This window comes from Melozone crissalis, unplaced genomic scaffold (genome assembly GCF_028551555.1).
Source record: "Melozone crissalis strain CALT ecotype California unplaced genomic scaffold, PUWL_Pcris_2 ptg000006l_1, whole genome shotgun sequence".
NCBI classification, from domain to species: Eukaryota; Metazoa; Chordata; class Aves; order Passeriformes; family Passerellidae; genus Melozone; species Melozone crissalis.
In genome coordinates this window covers 44,035,804-44,053,196 of record NW_026535784.1, presented here as the reverse complement: position 1 = coordinate 44,053,196, position 17,393 = coordinate 44,035,804, and the positions used below count along the sequence as shown (strand labels likewise).

The 17,393-nt window shown below is 47.5% G+C and overlaps 2 protein-coding genes across 2 annotated transcripts in view; one reads left to right on the top strand and one right to left on the bottom strand.

Moving 5' to 3' along the window:
• Positions 1–7,724, top strand: part of TNKS (tankyrase) — a 124,841-nt gene extending 117,117 nt beyond the window's left edge. The window contains exons 23-27 of the mRNA XM_054295969.1: positions 664–738; positions 1,954–2,059; positions 2,921–3,107; positions 3,872–4,028; positions 6,046–7,724. Of these exons, the coding sequence (XP_054151944.1) occupies positions 664–738; positions 1,954–2,059; positions 2,921–3,107; positions 3,872–4,028; positions 6,046–6,132 (612 nt within the window). The 3' untranslated portion in view covers positions 6,133–7,724. The remainder of the gene's footprint in view (positions 1–663; positions 739–1,953; positions 2,060–2,920; positions 3,108–3,871; positions 4,029–6,045) is intronic.
• A 5-nt stretch (positions 7,725–7,729) lies between these two features.
• DUSP4 (dual specificity phosphatase 4) lies at positions 7,730–17,125 on the bottom strand. Its single transcript, XM_054295971.1, has 4 exons — positions 16,732–17,125; positions 13,876–14,012; positions 13,241–13,460; positions 7,730–13,103 (listed from the first exon to the last, which is right to left on the bottom strand). Exons 1-4 carry the CDS (start codon positions 17,123–17,125, stop codon positions 12,718–12,720), a joined length of 1,137 nt encoding a protein of 378 aa, XP_054151946.1. The 3' UTR covers positions 7,730–12,717.
• Between the last annotated feature and the right edge of the window lie 268 nt (positions 17,126–17,393).

Sequence of the window (17,393 nt, the reverse complement as noted above, 5' to 3'; positions counted from 1 at the left end):
CATGTTCCTACACTATAGCACAGAAGTGTTTGGAGTAATTTAAAAAGTCTAGATAATCAGGATTGCTGCCAGCTTAGATGGGCATATTTTATATTAGTAACTTCATAAACTAGAGTTTGTGCAGATCTTTTTAATAAACTCTTCTGAAGGAAAGGGTCACTTGTCATAGTAAATTGGAATATTTATTTGAACTATTACAAAATATTGTTGTTGCAGCTATAAGTATTTCTCTAAAAGACACAATGCAACTATTTCTGAGGAAATCAGAAATGCCCTTCTAATGACGTAGGAGAATTTACAGTGCAGGTATTTCCCTAATACTAAGAAATGCAAACTAAACTTATTAAAATCACATTTGTTATTACTATGAAGTGATCTTTTTGTATGTTAATCCTCAAATATTGGGAGTTTTTTCCTAATTTAAAGAGGGTTTTCTAGTAGTGTATCATTTTCATAGCAAGTACCATTATTCTATTTTTCTTATGTGTATTTTTATTACAAGATTGGATAATTGCATCATTGGGTGCTTGAGAAATTTTTTTTTAGTTCATTTTCCATCAAGACTGTCTGTTGTTGCCAGTGATATACTGAGACATTGCATGGATACTTTGCCTTGCTGGGAAGGTTTATGTGCTGAACATTCAGTTTTGGGTTTTTACATAGATGCAAAGTACAATCCGGGAGCATCGGGATGGTGGAAATGCTGGTGGGATCTTCAACAGATACAATGTCATCAGGGTAAGTTTCAAAACCTCTTGGTTTTCTGTGGTAAAGTATGTTAGTATTTATACCAGCGGGCAGAATCAGTTTAATGGTTTGCCCTTTTATGTTTAAAGTTCTTTGTTGAAATGGTATTCAGAAACAGAGTTAATGCAAGTGCTAAAATGAATGCATGCTCTGCACAGGGAATGAGGGAAAAGTGTCACTTGGGCTTCTAAAGGAGTCTGAAGGACTGATGTTGAAGGCAGAGGTGGTGAAGAACCTAACTAAATTTCAGAGGCCTATAACTTCTGTGTTTGACCCTTGCAGCACAGATTTATCTTTTTTCTCAGTGTAGACTTTTCTTGCCATTTTAAAGGGGATTTGGGGTATAAGTGTATGAAAGGATGATCGTAACTTCTGATAAGAGGTTTCTGTCTCCCTATGTAACTTTCCAGCTTGACACCACCTCATTTGCCTTTGCCAACTAGAAAAATGCATTTTCCAAGCCGTGGTATTCTAGAAAATAGTGTTGTCTTTCTGAGGGAAGGTGTGTGTCTTTTTCTGGGGAGAAGGAAATAGAGGGAATCAGAGCAGAACTTGGTTTCTGAACTTCAGCAAACCTGTGCTGCCTATCTCTTTGAGAAGTAAGCCTGTGCAGAGCCTTTGCAACTTGATCCAATAGATCATGGGCCCTGAAGTAAACTCTTCTTCCATCCTACTCCCAGTCAATGGTAAAGTCCTTTACAGAAACCACAGTGGTATTAAGAGCATGTGGCAGAAATTATATGGAGAGATTAAACAGCACATCTTATTATTTTTTATGAAAAGAACCAAAAGTTGGTTCTTTTCATAACAAATAAACCTAAACTAGATAGCAAGTTTCAAAGAGCTAGACGAGATCGGTCAACAGAGCTCAAAGCAGAGCAGGAAGGAGTTTCAGTTTGTAGTTCTTTGTGGTATTGAAGACTCTGTGAGAAGAAGCCTGAAAGTTGTCCTTTAACCCGAGCTGCAGTTTCACAGTGGCTTTAACTGTTTGTAGGTGTGGGCTACAGAGTTGTTGGAGACACTTCAGCCTTGTGTGCGGAACAGCCATGGGGTTTCTTCACAGTGTTCGTGTGTCTTCCATCAGTTTCCCTGTCAAATTAATGTGAACTCTGTGAAACTAGATTTCATTTCGATTGCAATTCAAATGCATTTGAGAGATTGAAATATTGTGGTAAGAGCATGGTTGGATCTGTTGTTCCACTGCAGATTCAGAAGGTAGTGAACAAGAAGTTGCGGGAGAGATTCTGTCACAGGCAGAAGGAGGTCTCGGAGGAGAATCACAATCATCACAACGAGCGCATGCTGTTTCACGGTGAGGAAGTCATGTCTCTTTGTATGTATTGGTACTTAACAAAAAACCCAAACCTTGCAAAGACCCACAGGCAATGTTATTGTTGCTGTGTCACCATCCTATGCAAGTAGTTGTGTTTCTACGCTAGAAATGCAGGGGGTGCATTGGGGGTGTGGGGGTGGTGGAGTTACTCTGTGTGGTAACTGCAATCCAAAAAGCTACACTGGATAAGAAATACTTTTATTATGTTTTGGTTTCTTAAGAAGGAGGAAGGTTTTTTGCTAAGCGGTATCTTAGTCATTTCCAGTAAAGCTGCTGGGATGATGTTACATTGCTGTGAGAAAGACATGGTGTCTTCTAAATGATGGGAGCAACACACAATAAAAGTGTTTTACCCTGGTGCTTTAGGCAAGCATCAGGGAAAGGAATCAAAACCAACCATAAGTTTCAGCAAGATTTCTCTAGAAATGCCTGCAAATGACAATTGCCTGAAGGTCCTTCTGTCCTAGATTCTTCTGTGATTCTGTGTAGGAAATTGGTTTTGGATATGATTGTCCTGACACCTTGCCCCACCTTAAGCAGTGCTGATTCCTGGAGAGGGTGTGCATTGACAAGATAAATTGCACTGAAATGTGAGTGGGGGGAAAGCCATTTAATGAGATCTGTGAAATGAGTAAGAAATGAGTCACACGTGGGATTTTGGTATATAATGATAAATCCCACACATCACTGCATCCTGCTGGGTATCGCCCCCTTGCAGCTGACTGAGCACACTTTCTGCTATTTAATGGTTTATTTGAGGCAGATCAACGCCTCTTGACATTGAGTCCTGTATTACTATACAACTTAACAAGTATGTGTCTTTTTGTGTCACTGTTCTAGGGTCTCCTTTCATTAATGCTATCATTCACAAAGGATTTGATGAAAGGCATGCATACATTGGAGGAATGTTTGGAGCTGGAATTTACTTTGCTGAGAACTCCTCAAAAAGCAACCAATATGTGTATGGAATAGGGGGAGGAACTGGTTGTCCCACACACAAAGACAGGTCTTGTTACATCTGCCACAGGTAGGAATCCAGCAGAGTTCCCCACACATAATTCTGCCTCTCCTGGTTCTTATGATCCTGGCACAGGGTGATATGCAGGCAAAGAATGGCCACTTGAGCTTGGTCATGGCAGGAAAAATGCAGTTTTCCATTTGTCAAGGTTGAACAAAACGAGTATAAATGCAGCAAGTCCCACAGGAAGGTCAAAAATTACATCTAAGCATGCAGTGAGTATAAATCAAAGTGAGCAGTGGCTCAGGAAAGAGGCTTGAAACAGCAAGTTTGAAAATGAAGAGTCAGGGGAAAATAGCAATTAAACTCCAGGCACTCTCAGGACAAAACTGCAGTGCAAAGTGGTGGTCAGCAGTACAGTGTGGTACTGTGGATCAGATAATATTGGAGGTAGATAATTTTGGAACAGGACTTAATTGCAGCTTTGTTTTATCCTGGAGTAGATCAATGTGTTTCTCACACTTTGACACCTGTCCATTACCTGCTGGTGGGATCACAGAGAGTTTCAGCTTCTTTCAACAGCTTCATATGAAATGAACTAGAACAGGCTTCCATGTGAGGACTAAACAAACTGTGTATTTTCCCTTCTGAGTGTCATGAAAGATTTTTGTGACAGGTTTTATACAGCCTTAGGACTGGGTTCTTTAAGCGTTTCTCTAAAAAGCCATGAGAAATTAATTGTAATGAAATGATCTCAAAAGACTGAAATCCTTCTAGAAGCATACAACTCCTAGTAAGATATTTGAAAATGACACTCTCTTTTTTCATTTTAGACAAATGCTCTTCTGTAGAGTGACCCTTGGCAAATCCTTTCTTCAGTTCAGCACGATGAAAATGGCTCACGCCCCTCCCGGGCACCACTCTGTCATCGGCAGGCCAAGCGTGAATGGACTTGCTTATGCTGAGTATGTCATCTACAGAGGGGAGCAGGTAGGTGGCTTAGCTGGGACTGCCTTTATGCAAGGACAGAGCCTGAGCTGGAGATGGGCTGTGCCTGCTTTCCACACCAAGCATGCTGTGATAATGCTGCTGATTAGGTTGTTGGGTTTTCTTTCATTTAAATGGGGAAATGAACAGTGAACTGCATCTAGATAGCAAATGCTACTCTTATCCACTGATCTGCTCTGATTTATGCCATGCAGAATTGTCTAATTTCCCCTGTGCAGCTCTGATGGAGTCTGTTAAGAATTGTAGCTTCTCTCAGTAAGCTGTCTTACTCCCATTGCGTTTTAGTGGCACTACTGCAGCATCAAGGTCACGTGCATTTTTGGGGCTCCAGTACATCTTGAGGATCCTGGGCTTTTTACCTGTAGGTTCCCAGCAGTGACAGAGACTGCTCTTAAATGGCAGCTGGAGTAGCACAGGAGTCTTCAAAAGTTGATTCTTAATCTGAAGAACTCAGCTAGACCTTGACTCCATAGAAGTATTTTGCTTACTACAATGAGTAGCACCCAGATCACGTGATCAAACTGAATAACTACAAATTTGTGATGACAAACATCCCAGGTCCTGAGAGAGCTGGCTGATGGTGTTGCCAAGCCACTCTCCATCACACCCTGAGATTACCTTGGTTGGTTGGAGCATGCTGCTAATAATACCGAGATCATGGGTTTGATTCCTGTATGGGTCATTCACTTAGGAGTTGGACTTGGTGGTGTCCTTGCAGGTTCCTTCCAACTCAGAATATTCTGTAGTTCTGTGATATTTGAAAAGTCATGCCAGTCAGGCAAGGACCCCAGTGAATGGAAAAAGGGAGACACCGCTTGGATTTTTTAAAAGGGGAGAAAGGTAGACACAAGGGAACTACAGATTGGTGATTCTCACCTCTGTAGCTGGGAAGATCATGGAACAGATCCTCGTAGAAGGCACATGCAAGACCAGGAGGTGATTCAAGACAACCAGCACAGCTTAAGTAAGCACAGATTATGCCTGACCAGTCAGGTGGCCTTCTATGATAGAGTGACAATTATGGTCTCAGAAAGCCTTCTCTTTTTTGATCAAACAAGCCCATCTCTCTCTCAGCATCTTCTTTATCCTGTGCTCTCTGCCCCAGCTATCTTATTGGTCCTTTGCTGAACTTGGCTCCAGCTTGTTGGCATCTTTCTTGTCTTGTAGAACCTAAAAGTTGTGTGTGGTTTTCTAGATGTGGTCAAGGAGGAAGTACTGAATGAACAGCAGTCGCTGCTACACCTGGTAATTTACCACAGGATGCTCATAGCATTCTGCTGCCAGGACACACTACTGATTCTGCTTTAGCTTGCTATCTCCCAAGGAGCCCATCACCTTTTCAGCTGAGTAGCTTCTCATCCTGCAGTGTTAAAAGGAATTCATCTCAGGTGCCTTTGCCCTTGCTTGATTCCATGAGGCTTCTGTAGGCCCAGTCTCATCTGTCAAGGTTCCTTGGAATGGGGCCCTGCCCTCCATCAACTCTAGCTTTGTTCTGGGGCTGAAATGGCTACCAGCTGTCTCCAGGAAACACTGGACAGACGGACAGATGACTTACTGGGTCATGTGCTTTGGGTGGGCCAAGTATTTTACTGCCAGTGAAGGCCTCTGCAGGTTACATTGCAGGCTGTTGTCCCTTTTGAGGTCAGACTTTATCAGTCATCTGAGATTTTTGAGGAACTTAACAGACACTGTCCAATTTGTAGGGTTAGCTAACAAGGAGAGTAACTCTGAATTCCTGTTGCACACAATTTCTCTCAGTGACTGTGGAAGAATGGAAGAAACATCTTTTTGTTTGTGTATTAACCAAGGTGTTAAGTACATCCAGCAGTTCCACACAGTGCTGACTAGGTTTGAAATACCCACTTTTTCTTGCATGCTGTGAACATAGAGCTGGTTCTTGTGCTGTCCTTCCTGGTCACTGTTTAGTGAAATGCAAAAACTGGAACTTGCTGAGTTACCCTTGCATAAATCAGGGGTTTCTTTCTTATTTTACTTTCAGGCATACCCAGAATATCTCATTACGTACCAGATTGTGAAACCAGAAGCTCCCTCACAGACAGCAACAGCAGCAGAACAGAAGACCTAGTAGCTTCAGAGCAGTGGAGAAGGTTGTGACTTCAATCTTGGACTTGGATGGATACATGTTTCAGAAAATCAGTATCACATAAAATTCTTAACAACCTGGAAATAAGCTGTATGTCTTAAAGTATTGCTGTCTTGATGAATATGATAATGAGTAACTCTTGCATACTCAACTGCTACTGTTCCTCTTGAGGAAAGTTTACAAGGGACTGCCTTTTAATAACATATCTCAGGCTCCTAGTCTCTGCAGATACCATGTGTAAAATAATATTGTTTTGATCTAGACCTTGGGAACATTATTGTGCAAATGGAAATCTTTATTGCTGCCATCTCACATGTTAAAATTTCAGACACTACTTTTCTAGTTATTTTATTTGCAGATATATTACATTAAGCCCATCATTTTCTTTTCAGCATACACCATTCATTTCCTGTTTTCAAGAGATCCTATTTATTCTCCTTTTGTATTCTGAAGTTGAGCCAGAACTTTCTTGAAAATATTTTGCACAAAGTCAAGTCGACTAAAATCATTAACAATGCAATATAAATTTCATCTGAGGAGGGGCTAGGTCAAGCTATTCAATACAGGGAGTTTTTTGCACACCTCTGAGCAAACAATAACATGAGTGAGTGTAACTTTGGAGTGGAAACAAATGATGTCAGTTTGCTGCCTTGTCTGTGTGAGTTTTCTGGGGGAAGCCCTGGGAAGTGTTTGCAAGGGTAGAACCAGCTCTTGTGCTTAGAAGAGCTTCATGCCCTCTTCTGGCATCTAAAAGAACATTTTATAAGGCTCCTGTTAAGTACAGTGCAGCTTTTGAAATGTTCTCCAGTTACAGCAGGGTATGGTTTTGCTGGGAGAAGCAGGTGAAAAGTCAGAAGACTTCATACAGGAGGGTGTATCTGGTTCATGTCCCTCTGTAAGACGACACCCAGTAAATGGGTTTCAGGCTGGTAAGGGAGAGTTATTACAGCAGTTTCCTGTCACATCTTTGTGTGTGACATCACAGTTGAAGAGCTTAAGGGATTTACAAAAGTAATAATTTTTTTAAATATCAATTTTACATTTTGATGAGAACAAAATTTTAAAGTATCAGTTGGCAAGCAGATTTGTTTGCAGGTATACCAGAGAACAAAGTTAGGATTTATTCACTTAATACCCTTCTTCCCAAATTCCCAGGTTTATTTTGCTGGGTAGGAGAAAGTTATTTTTAAGCATTGCATAGCACAGCATCAGACAGTTTCAAAAGTCCCCCTCATGGTGGATATGGATTTAACAAAAGTAGAAACTGTTTCTTTTTTGTGGTGTTTTACAGTTTCAGAGAAGGTTGAAGATCAAGACTTGTTAATTTTTTTCCTAGCAACCAGTACCAGGAGATGTGCTTCAGTGTTGACCATGTAATAACATCTGGAGGAAAAAAATGTTCCTTTGGACACAACATGTGGTACATTATCCTATCAACCAGCACTGTCTGATGATCCAGTTCATGCATTCAGGTTTTATCCCCCTTAAAGCAAGAAAGCAACAGAATAGTGTGCTCTTAGTTCATAAAAATGTACGTGCTCTCCAGAAGTGGGATTTTGCTAACACATTTGTATAAAACAGACTTAATCCTGAAGAGCATTTCACTTTCAGCATTAAGACACAACACTTTTATTTTTAGTGGTAAGGCATTAATGTTGAAGCAAGTCATCTTCACAAGAAGTAATCACCAGTGATCACCCACTGTAAAATCAGTCATTTGATGCAATATGGCTACCTGGACATCATCTCTTTGTAATATCTCTAAAGGAAACCTTAGAAATAGCAATACTCCAACAGAACTTGAACTCTTACTTTTCTTGAGCTGACAGTGGATATATGGTTCTCGCTTCATTTTGTGACTTGATTAAATATGTAGCTTTGAAGTCCCAGCCAGGCTCCTGCCTAGTTGTCCTTTTAAACAAGTTTCATTGATAAAATTGGGTGCTTGTATTTTGGCTACTCGTTTCATAGTGTTAGAGGATTGCAAAGATCACCACTAGGCTTTGAAGCTTTGTATTCACCATTGAAGTTTGGGGTTTGTTTTTCATTTAGTTAATAAGGGCATGAGGGGATGTGCCTATCTGCTCTAGGGTTTCAGATAGCAACCAGAGTGAGTGCTGCTCTCCATCCCCAGTTAGACATAGTTTTAAATGGTGAAACAGCTGTGCTGCTTAGGTGAGCAAAATGGTTAATGTGGGTGTGAAAGTTAAAACTTTACATCTTTCATAAACAAGAACAAATCTAAAAAGGAAAGCCCCACCGAGCCCGCAGCGGATGCTGTTCTTGCTTGTTGTTTCCTATGTGCTGGTTGAACTAATGGCTAGACAGGATTCCTTTTGCAGCCTGAAACTTCTAGAAGATAAAAATAGCCTGGAGGAGACTGAGGGGAGACCTCATTGGGGTTTTCAACATCCTCACGAGAGGAAGTGGATGTGCAGGTACCAATATCTTCACTCCCATGACCAGTAACAAGACTGGAGGAAACAGCATGAAGCTGAGATTAGTAGGGAGATTTAGGTTGGGTATTAAGAGAAAGGATTTTCACCCAGAGGGACCCCAGGGAAAGTGGTCTTAGCACCAAGCCTGATAGAATTCAAGAAGTTTTGGACAACACTCTCGGGCACATGGTGTGACTCCTGGGGCTGTCTTGTGCAGAGTCAGGAGTTAGACTCAGTGATCCTGATGGGTCCCTTCCAACTCAGCATATTCTGTGATTCGACTTTCCAGTATCTTTGAACTGCCAGTGTTAATGTTTCTGATGTTCTGTGCAGAGTAAAGGTGCTGTGTGAGGAAATCATTTTGCAGTGGTTTTTGTCTCGTAATGACGTGAGCTCGTATCCGTTTGTGGCCAGACACAGAGGAGTACCCAGGCCTGATGATGCATCTGTGTGTTGCAGACACCTATGCAAGAGTAGCATATGCTGTCATAGGTGCTCTTTCAGTTCAAAACAAAGTGAGGATTGCCCATCAATACCAAAGTGACCCGTTAAAAACCCGGCGGTGGCTGTGGTGCTTTTGGCAGGCTGTTAACGGTACAGACGCTGCTGCTTCAGCTGGGGGAGTTAACTACAGTGGGACCTTACAAATACTGTGACCCTATCACCAGGCAGGTGCTGCCTCCTGAGAAATGAAGTTTTTGACCTCCTGAGAAGAGCAGTCCCCTGGTATGGGGATGCTCACTTTGCAGCATTGGATCACCAGTGGGAGGTACTCCAGTAGGAGCTGAGGACGTAAAAACACTGAGCTAAGCCCTCATAGGCTTGGGAGATCAGGGACAGAACTTGGTGTCTGCTGGCATCAGGGACAATGTGTCTCTCAGGCCTATTGATCTTTGTCAGTGTCCCTTTGAGGCAGCATTTTGAAACTTCTGTGTAGTTTCGCAACAGGACCTTAATAGGCAAAACAGAAAGAAAAGTCACCACCTAACAAAGGAGGGTTCTGCTCTCCACTGCTGAAACTGTTTCCATGAGACTGATGAGTTAGATACCTGGTGCAGAGTGACACTGCATTCTGATTGCTGTCAACAAAACTTTTGTTAGGATTAAAAGCAGACAGTACAGTACCTTAATAAGGTATATTTTATTTTTTCATTCTTATTTTTATCTACCAGTTGTGTTTGATCCCAGCTCCATAGAGACTGTTACAAACCTGTTATACTAGTTCCACCATGTGGCAGTCACTATTGGTTTTTTAACCTCTGTTTCAAGTGTTTGCATGAGATGCAATTGAATCCCACTGCATTATGTAGCAGGAATTTATTTTGTCTGCAAACTTAAGCTTTGCTTGTTTGTTATGGGAGTACCTCAAAAGAAAATTCTACACTGAAGCGGAGAGAAAACCCTGCAAAATGTTGTGCACTGTTGGCTGTGGTGGCCAGCAGACACAGAAAAGGGATGTGGCATATGGGAGGGAGTAGCTGCTGGAGAAAGGCACTTTCTTGGCTCTGGAAACCAGCTGCTCCTGCTGTTCGTTCTAGGTTAGAGGAGGTGTCTGCTCCCCGTGAATGTGTGAGGTGCTGAGGGATGCAAGCATGTTGTGCCACTGCATCCCTCCAATGGCATCAGTTTCTGCACAGTTCATGCACTGCCTGCAATTTCCATGTGGGACTGCTAACAGAAATTGCCCTGAACAGGATTTTTCAAGATGGGTAAAAAGGAAGGGTCCAGCCACAAAACAGATTAGTTTGAACATTGCTAATCATTCTCAGAAGCTCAATGTCAGGAAATATGTGAATTTATTTTCAGTGGGATTTCTCTGTTTCCCTGCTGCTTTGCTACAGAAAGTTTAGCTCAGAAATCCAAGAGGAGGTGCATCTAATGCGTGCTTCAGGTATGTTAAACTGAATATTCGTGCCGCATTGTAAGCTGTGCTGCAGCCTGCATAGGGAACACCTGGGAAAGCACATCCTCAGTTCTTGTCTCATGTAGCAACTGGCTTGTGAACCTCCACAGGCTTGAATCCATTGGTGATCAGAGGTGGTGGCTTGGCACAGTCCCAGAGCATGTTCTCCTGGTCTTTCCAAGAGTGGCAGGACAGATGTGCAGAGAGGGAGCAGCAGTGTTCCCACCTCTCAACACAGAGTAGATGTGAAACCCAGCGGATTGGGGAACACTATATGTGTGTTAAAATCTCTGAAGCAAGGTGATGAGCCTGGGAATCTGTAGGGGACATGGGAAGCAGATGCATTTCCATTACACTGACACATATGCCTGTCAAGTCACATTATCTGGCTGGTTTTGATGTATGGGTCTTGCTGAACATGTTGATGGCAAGTTTTAGTGCTGGTCCCAATAATTACTAATGTAGATTATTAGAATCTCTGTTATTACAAGATAATTTTGACACTTTCTTAACATCTGCAGAACTTGCTTCAGCTTTGGAAATTGAAATGGGGATTTTCTGTGCTGCGAACCCATGAGCTTGTGCTTTGTCATTCCTAATTGCTTTCTCTGGCAAGCCACATGGCAATGTAGCTGGGGGTTGAATTTCTAGACCTTTATTGTGTAACTTGTTTTCATAACTAGCCCTGTATTTGTCCTCTCTTGGTTGCCAATTATCTGGAGCTGGGATATCATTTATTTATTTCTTCTTTTACCTTCTCTCTCAAAGTTGAAGACAATGGGCAGTTTCTCAGCCTACCTACATGGTGGACTTTAGGTAACATCTCTGTAACAACTGAGTTTGATCTATAAGTGTGCTTGGCTAAATGTCTGATCTGCAATACCTGTAATAGTTTAAAAGTCAATAAATACATTTTTAACAGTTGCTCTGTGAAAATGGAATGTGTGCAGAACCTGCTGCTCTGTCTTGGTTTTAGGACAAATTTGCTCCAGCCAAACCAAACTGTTGAAAACAGTTTTATTTTTATTTTCTCCAAACAATGTTTTCTCCCTCCCTCAGGCAATAAATAAAAAGTTAATTTCTAGAAAAAAAAAAGGAACAAAACCATACATATGTACATCAGCCACACAGGCATCTTGTGTGTTGGACTGGGCTGGAGGGAAGGACAGAGGTAGGGTGGGAAATAAGGCTCCAGGTGGGTTGAAGATGAGGCATTTTCAAGGCTTGGGCCAAAAGCTGCAGAAATGTTGCACAGGTGAACAAGACTCAGCACAGGAAAAGGGCTGGTCATGAGGTGGGAGAAGCTTGAAAATGCTGGATGAATGACACCTCTGGGCCAGCCTGTCCTCCACCCCACAGGTTCTCTCTTCCATTATGGCCCACCCATGTCCCTTCCTGCTACTTTTGGAAGAAGAGCAGCAGTGGGACGAATGAAGAGGAAACTGAACAGAGTAATCAAAAGCAGCCCAGACTGCTGCCCTAACCCCTTCTTTCTCATCTTAAAGCCACAGGAGATTGGACCTAAGTTTTCTAGAAACCAGTGATCCACAGAGGCAAGAAAAGAGGCATTTCAGACTACATCTCTCCCTCCAAACCACTTCCCAACCACAAAGATTGCTCTCCCCCTGGAATAGGCTCAGCTGGTGATTTGGCAGGTGCCTGCCAGCTCCTGCCTCATCTCCCCAGGCACTGGCAGGGCTGAGGTTGAGTGCAGGCAGCCCCGTGCCACCACTCCTGCTCGCCCCAAGGCCCTGCCTGCAGCTCTGCTTGTCCAAAGTGTACCTGGCTCAGGTAAGCAGCACCCACCACACACACCAAGGTGTCTCTGCAAGAGGGAAGGCTGCTGCACAATAAAAACAGGGAATGCTCCCTTGTCAACCTAGATGAGCTGGGACCAGAAACATGGGGAGAAGGGGAGGTGTAAAAAATAAGACAGTAAAATGGGGATGGAAACACGTGAAGACCAGGCACTTGAGGAAACCCAGTATACTATTTTGTTCCTCCCCCAAAGAGCCTGGACAATGTCAAGGTTTGTGGCTTTTACAACTTCGTGCTTTTAAAACATAACAATAAAAAGCAAACAAACCAAGATGAGGTAAGAAATTTCTCTACGAAAAAGATGGCGAGTCCAGGGTGAAGGGCAGTGTCCGGCACTATTGCTTAACATCACGGGGCTCGGCGCCCCTGCACGCCCGGCACTGCCTGCCCGGCTGGCCTGGCCCTGAGCTAACAGCTGGGTGATGTGGTGATGGGGCTGTGCAGGTAGGGCAGGCTGCTGGGGGTGGCATGGACACCGACAGACACCGGGAAGCTGAAGACAAACTGCGAGGTGGGGGTGGAGGTGGCCTTGCCCCGCTCCCGCAGCGTCCCCGAGGGGCTGACGGCCTCCACCGCGTACGAAGTGGCCAACACCTGCGACTCGAACTGCAGCAGCTGCCCCATGAAGCTGAAGTTGGGGGAGATGATGCTCCGGCGCTGCTTGACAAACTCGAAGGCCTCCTCTAGCTTGACACGCTTCTTCATCATCAGGTACGCCAAGCAGATGGTGGCCGAGCGGGAGATGCCAGCCTGGCAGTGCACCAGGACACGGCCACAGCACTCCTTCACTGAGTCTGGAGGGCAACAGGGGTGAGATGTGAGACCACACCCTGCCACCACGGCCCGGCCCCTCACCAAACCTGCAGGTGGCGGCTGACCTCCCTCCCACCGGTGCCACCAATGGACACAACATCTCTGCACAGGCACTCACCAATGAACTCAATTGCCTCCATGAACCAGGAGCTGATGTCAGCTTTGTGGTTGTCCTCCACAGGGATGCACTTGTACTGGTAGTGCCCCTCGAAGTGGTTGGGGCAGTCTGAGGAGACGTTCAGCAGGGCTGTGATGCCCAGTGCATCAAGCATGTCCCGCCGGGCTGCGTGGTAGGCGCTGCCAAGGTAGAGGAAGGGAAGGATCTCCACAGGCCCACCCTGTGACAGAGGAAAAGAACTGGTCGGCCAGGGGGCAGTGGGAGACAGGACACACATCCAGATGGCTCGGAAGCATGGAGCTGTGTAGCAACCTGGCACCTGATCCAGGGCCCTCAGAAGAGGGAGCAGAGGCTGCCTTCCTGAGGCGCTAAACCTGTTTCAGCCCTTCCTCTCCCTCTCTGTCCTGTTCGGAAACAGGCAGGTGTGGGTTAACAGGATGTGGGCTTGTCCACTCTGTGGGGCACACAAACACCCTGAGCTTTAGGAGGACCACCATGCTTTCCCACGAGAGGAAAGCAAGCAGGGCTCTGGCTCCGCAAGCCCCAGCTGAGGGAGAGAGAGAGACTCCCATTGGAGCAGGTTGCAATGCTGGAAGGGCAGTCAAGATAGCTGAGCACTGGGCTTTTAGACATACCTGGTCATGGAAGGGGGTCCCACAGGAACTGCAGCCCAGATCCAGGGGCTCAGCGCTGGTGGGGGGTGACACATTGCTCAGGGACTTGGTTTTTGCGCAGAATTCGGGGTACTCCGAGGAGAAGCGCTCATAGCCCCCTGCAAGAGGAGAGGCACCAAGTGTTATCCCAGACCGCATCCACAGCGCTGCAGAACGCACAGCCGGAGATGCCCTTGGCCACTAGATGATGCTACAGCGATGGAGAGTGGTCCCTGCCCCTGGAGGAGCAGTCGGGCTCTTGGCAGCAAGGGGGGATCCCTGAGGCCCCACCATTCCCTCGGAGCAAGAGCACCAGGAACAATGATCTTGGCCACCCAAAGTCCCTGCTCCAGGGCTCGGTCCCCTGCATACTGCCAGCCAAAACTCCAGACTGGGGCCAAGGTTGCTCTCTGAGACAATGAAGAGAGGATTTCTTTCCAGCATACTCGGACTTAAATGGGAAAAGCTGCTCTGAGGCCAAAGACTGTTCAGTTCTCATTTTCACTTGACACATTATTTTGTCACAAAAGACAGACAGGTCTCCCATTCCCAGCTTGACCCTCCAGCTCAGAGCTCCCAAAACAACAGAGCAGGAAAGCCCTGGCTCTGGCCAGGTACAGCCAAGCTGCCCTCTGAGAGAGGTGTCTGCTGCTTCCCAAGGACACAGGTGCAAACTGAACATGGAGCAGCTTGTTCCTCTGCCCTGCTGCCAGGGGGATAAGCACAGGGGATGTAATGGCAGTCAAAACGAGAGCAAATCCTGAGTTCCCAGGACAGGGAAACTGCAGTGTTGGCCTGCCAATAAACACTTCTGGTGACATTTCCTTCTCTCATTCAAATCAAATTAACAACCCTGATATCCTTGAAGGGTCTGACTTTGAGCCCTGAAATCAATGAAAATCAAGTACTTTACTATCACCACAGGACTCCAGCTGGATCAAGCTCTGACTCCCAGGATGGTTCCTGAAGACTCAAACCAACTGCAGGACCTATGCCTGCAGATTTCAGCTTACAAGAGCATACAGCAGGACGCATCCTTCTTATCCAGCCTTAGCTCTGAGACTGCCCTGAGCAAGGCTGGATATTCAAAACAATGGATGCAAGCGTCTCAAGCAGCCCAGGAATCCCTGAGCAGCTAGAGCCCCCCACTGCCAGCATCCCAGTGTCCTTTGTGGTTTCCTCCCCCTACAAAAGGAAGGGCTCCAGTACCTTAAAGCAGATTTATCACTGCATTTGCATTGTCCCTCCCACGCAGCCAGGACAGTTTGTAGAGGCTTCATTTCCCTGGCCTGACATCCCTTTACAGTCCTACTGCTTCGAGTTGAAAGAGCATCCAAAACCAAGAGCCTTTGTTAGACAACTTCCAGGGATCTGGTCCTAAAATCCCTGGATCTACCACATCACACTCCAGTGGTCATCACACCATGAGAGGGAAAAGCTGCCCAGGGTGATGGGCAGAAACATCTTGGAAATAATGGTTCTTGGAAAGAAAAAGAGAGCTTTTCAAATGCTTCTCTTCAATGAAACTCATCAGATTCATTGATCCAGCAGCTCCTGGCTGTTCATGCCAGCCCTGCCCGGTGTAGGAACCAGGCAGAGCAGGAGCCCATGGCCAAGCAGCCCCAGCCAGGCTGTTCCACAGGGAGCCTGGCAGCAGCCTGACCTGCACAAAACACTTCAGGATCTTCACTGTGACCTGCACCCGACAAATGTGCACTTGGGCATGCACAGCTCTGGGTTAGTGTAGCTCTCATGGAATCAGAGCAAGATCATTTTAGTGGCTCTGTGGAACACAAGAAGAAGACTGTAGTGCCGAGACTGAGTCTCTCAGAGCCCGTTCTTTAAAAGGGCTCCCATTCCAACCAACCTCCCACGAGAACCACAGAGGCACCAGGAGCTCTCAGCTGACAAAGGCCACCCTTGGAGCAGAGCAGCGTTTCCTGCCACATGCGTGGCCCCAGCACCACGCTGGCTCACGGTGAAGGAGCCGGCTCCTGAGCGAGCCCTTGCTGTGCAGGCACTCCCGCGGCAGCACATCGTATCGCATCCCGGGAACAGCTCCTGCTGCTTTTACTGTATCTAGTACAACTCAAGCGCTAGTTCCTCCATCTATCAAGCCTCTTAATGGATTTGCTACTCTGCATACACATCCTTACCCCTGCTGTAAGTAAGCCAAGGAATAAATTGACTCTCAGGCTGTAAACAAAAAAGAAAAAGCCCCACAGAGCTCATCCAGGAACCCCAGCTGAGCATCCCCCGCCCCTAAATCATCTCACGGCAATTCTCAGGACCAGCAGCTCCAAATGCGCACAGCTTCCCATTTAACACACGGAAGGGGGGAAGCCCTGATCCCTGCTGTAGTGGCAAAGGGAGCACAGAGGCATTCCCCGGGTTTTCTGCCCGCTGCAAGGGGACATCGCCGTGACAGCCGGGGCTTGACCCTGCACAAATACCTCCTCTGCACCTCCGCGGGGCTGGGGCTGGACTCGAACAAAGCGTGGGGGATTCCCCCCACACACTCACTTCCCTCAGGTCCCAGGCAGGGCCACGGCGCCCGCTCGATGTCCCTGAGCCGGCTCAGACGGCCCGGGCACCCCCGCTCGGGGCTGACGGCCGCGCTGCCACCGTCCCGTACCCAGCTCCGGGCGGCGCTCCCGCCGGCTCCCAACTTGGGCAGCACGGACGGCCGGGGGCGGGAGAAGGCAGCGCCCTGCCCGCCCGGGGCGCGGCGAGCCCGGAGCCCCATTCCCGGGCGGGGGCAGCCGTCCGCGGCTCCCGGTGTGCCCCCCTGGCTCCCGGTGTGCCCGCCCCGGTTCCCGGTGTCCCCGCCGCCGGTACCTGCCAGGAGGCGGATGTCGGCGCGCGCCGTGTCGCGACGGAGCGCGCGCACCACGAGCGCCACGGTGCTGTCCTCGCGCAGGGCCTCGGCGCGCGGGCTGCGCTCGTCGTACACCACGACGGCGGCGTAGAGCCCGGCCCGCAGCCGCGCCCGCACCTCGCCCTCGGCCGGCAGGATCTGCTCCAGGCTCACGGCGCCCTTGGCCCGCCGCCGCACGATCGTGTTGCAGCGCACGTTGAGCGCCCCGCGGATGTGCCCGGCGCTGTGCGCCAGGAAGGGGCGGCAGTCCAGCACCAGGCACCGCGCGGCGCCGCCGGCCCCGGCCTCGTCGCGGCCCACGAGCCGGCGCAGCGCGCTGCCCTCCATCTCGCGCAGCCCCTCGGTGGCCACCATGGCGGGAGGGGGCAGGGAGGGAGCGAGCGCCCGCCGGGCCCCGCGCCCGCCGCCCGCGCCGCTCGCGCACCCCCGCGCGCGCCGCGCGCAGCCTTTACTACCCGGCGGCGGCCGGCGCGCGCCCCCGCCCCGCCCCGCCCCGCCCATCCGCCGCGCGCCGGGGCCGCATGAATGGAGGGGAGGCGGCGCGCGGGCCCGACGACGTCACCGCCTCCATTCACAAAAAAAGAAAACCCGTCCGCGCCGCCCGCCGGCCGCGGGCTGTGAA

Coding starts and splice junctions, on each gene's coding strand:
- DUSP4 (XM_054295971.1), bottom strand. CDS start 17,125: ATGGTGGCCACCGAGGGGCTGCGCGAGATGGAGGGCAGCGCGCTGCGC. Junction 13,461..13,875: donor GGACCCCCTTCCATGACCAG/GTATGTCTAAAA, acceptor CCTCTGTCACAG/GGTGGGCCTGTGGAGATCCT. Junction 13,104..13,240: donor GGAGGCAATTGAGTTCATTG/GTGAGTGCCTGT, acceptor GTTGCCCTCCAG/ACTCAGTGAAGGAGTGCTGT.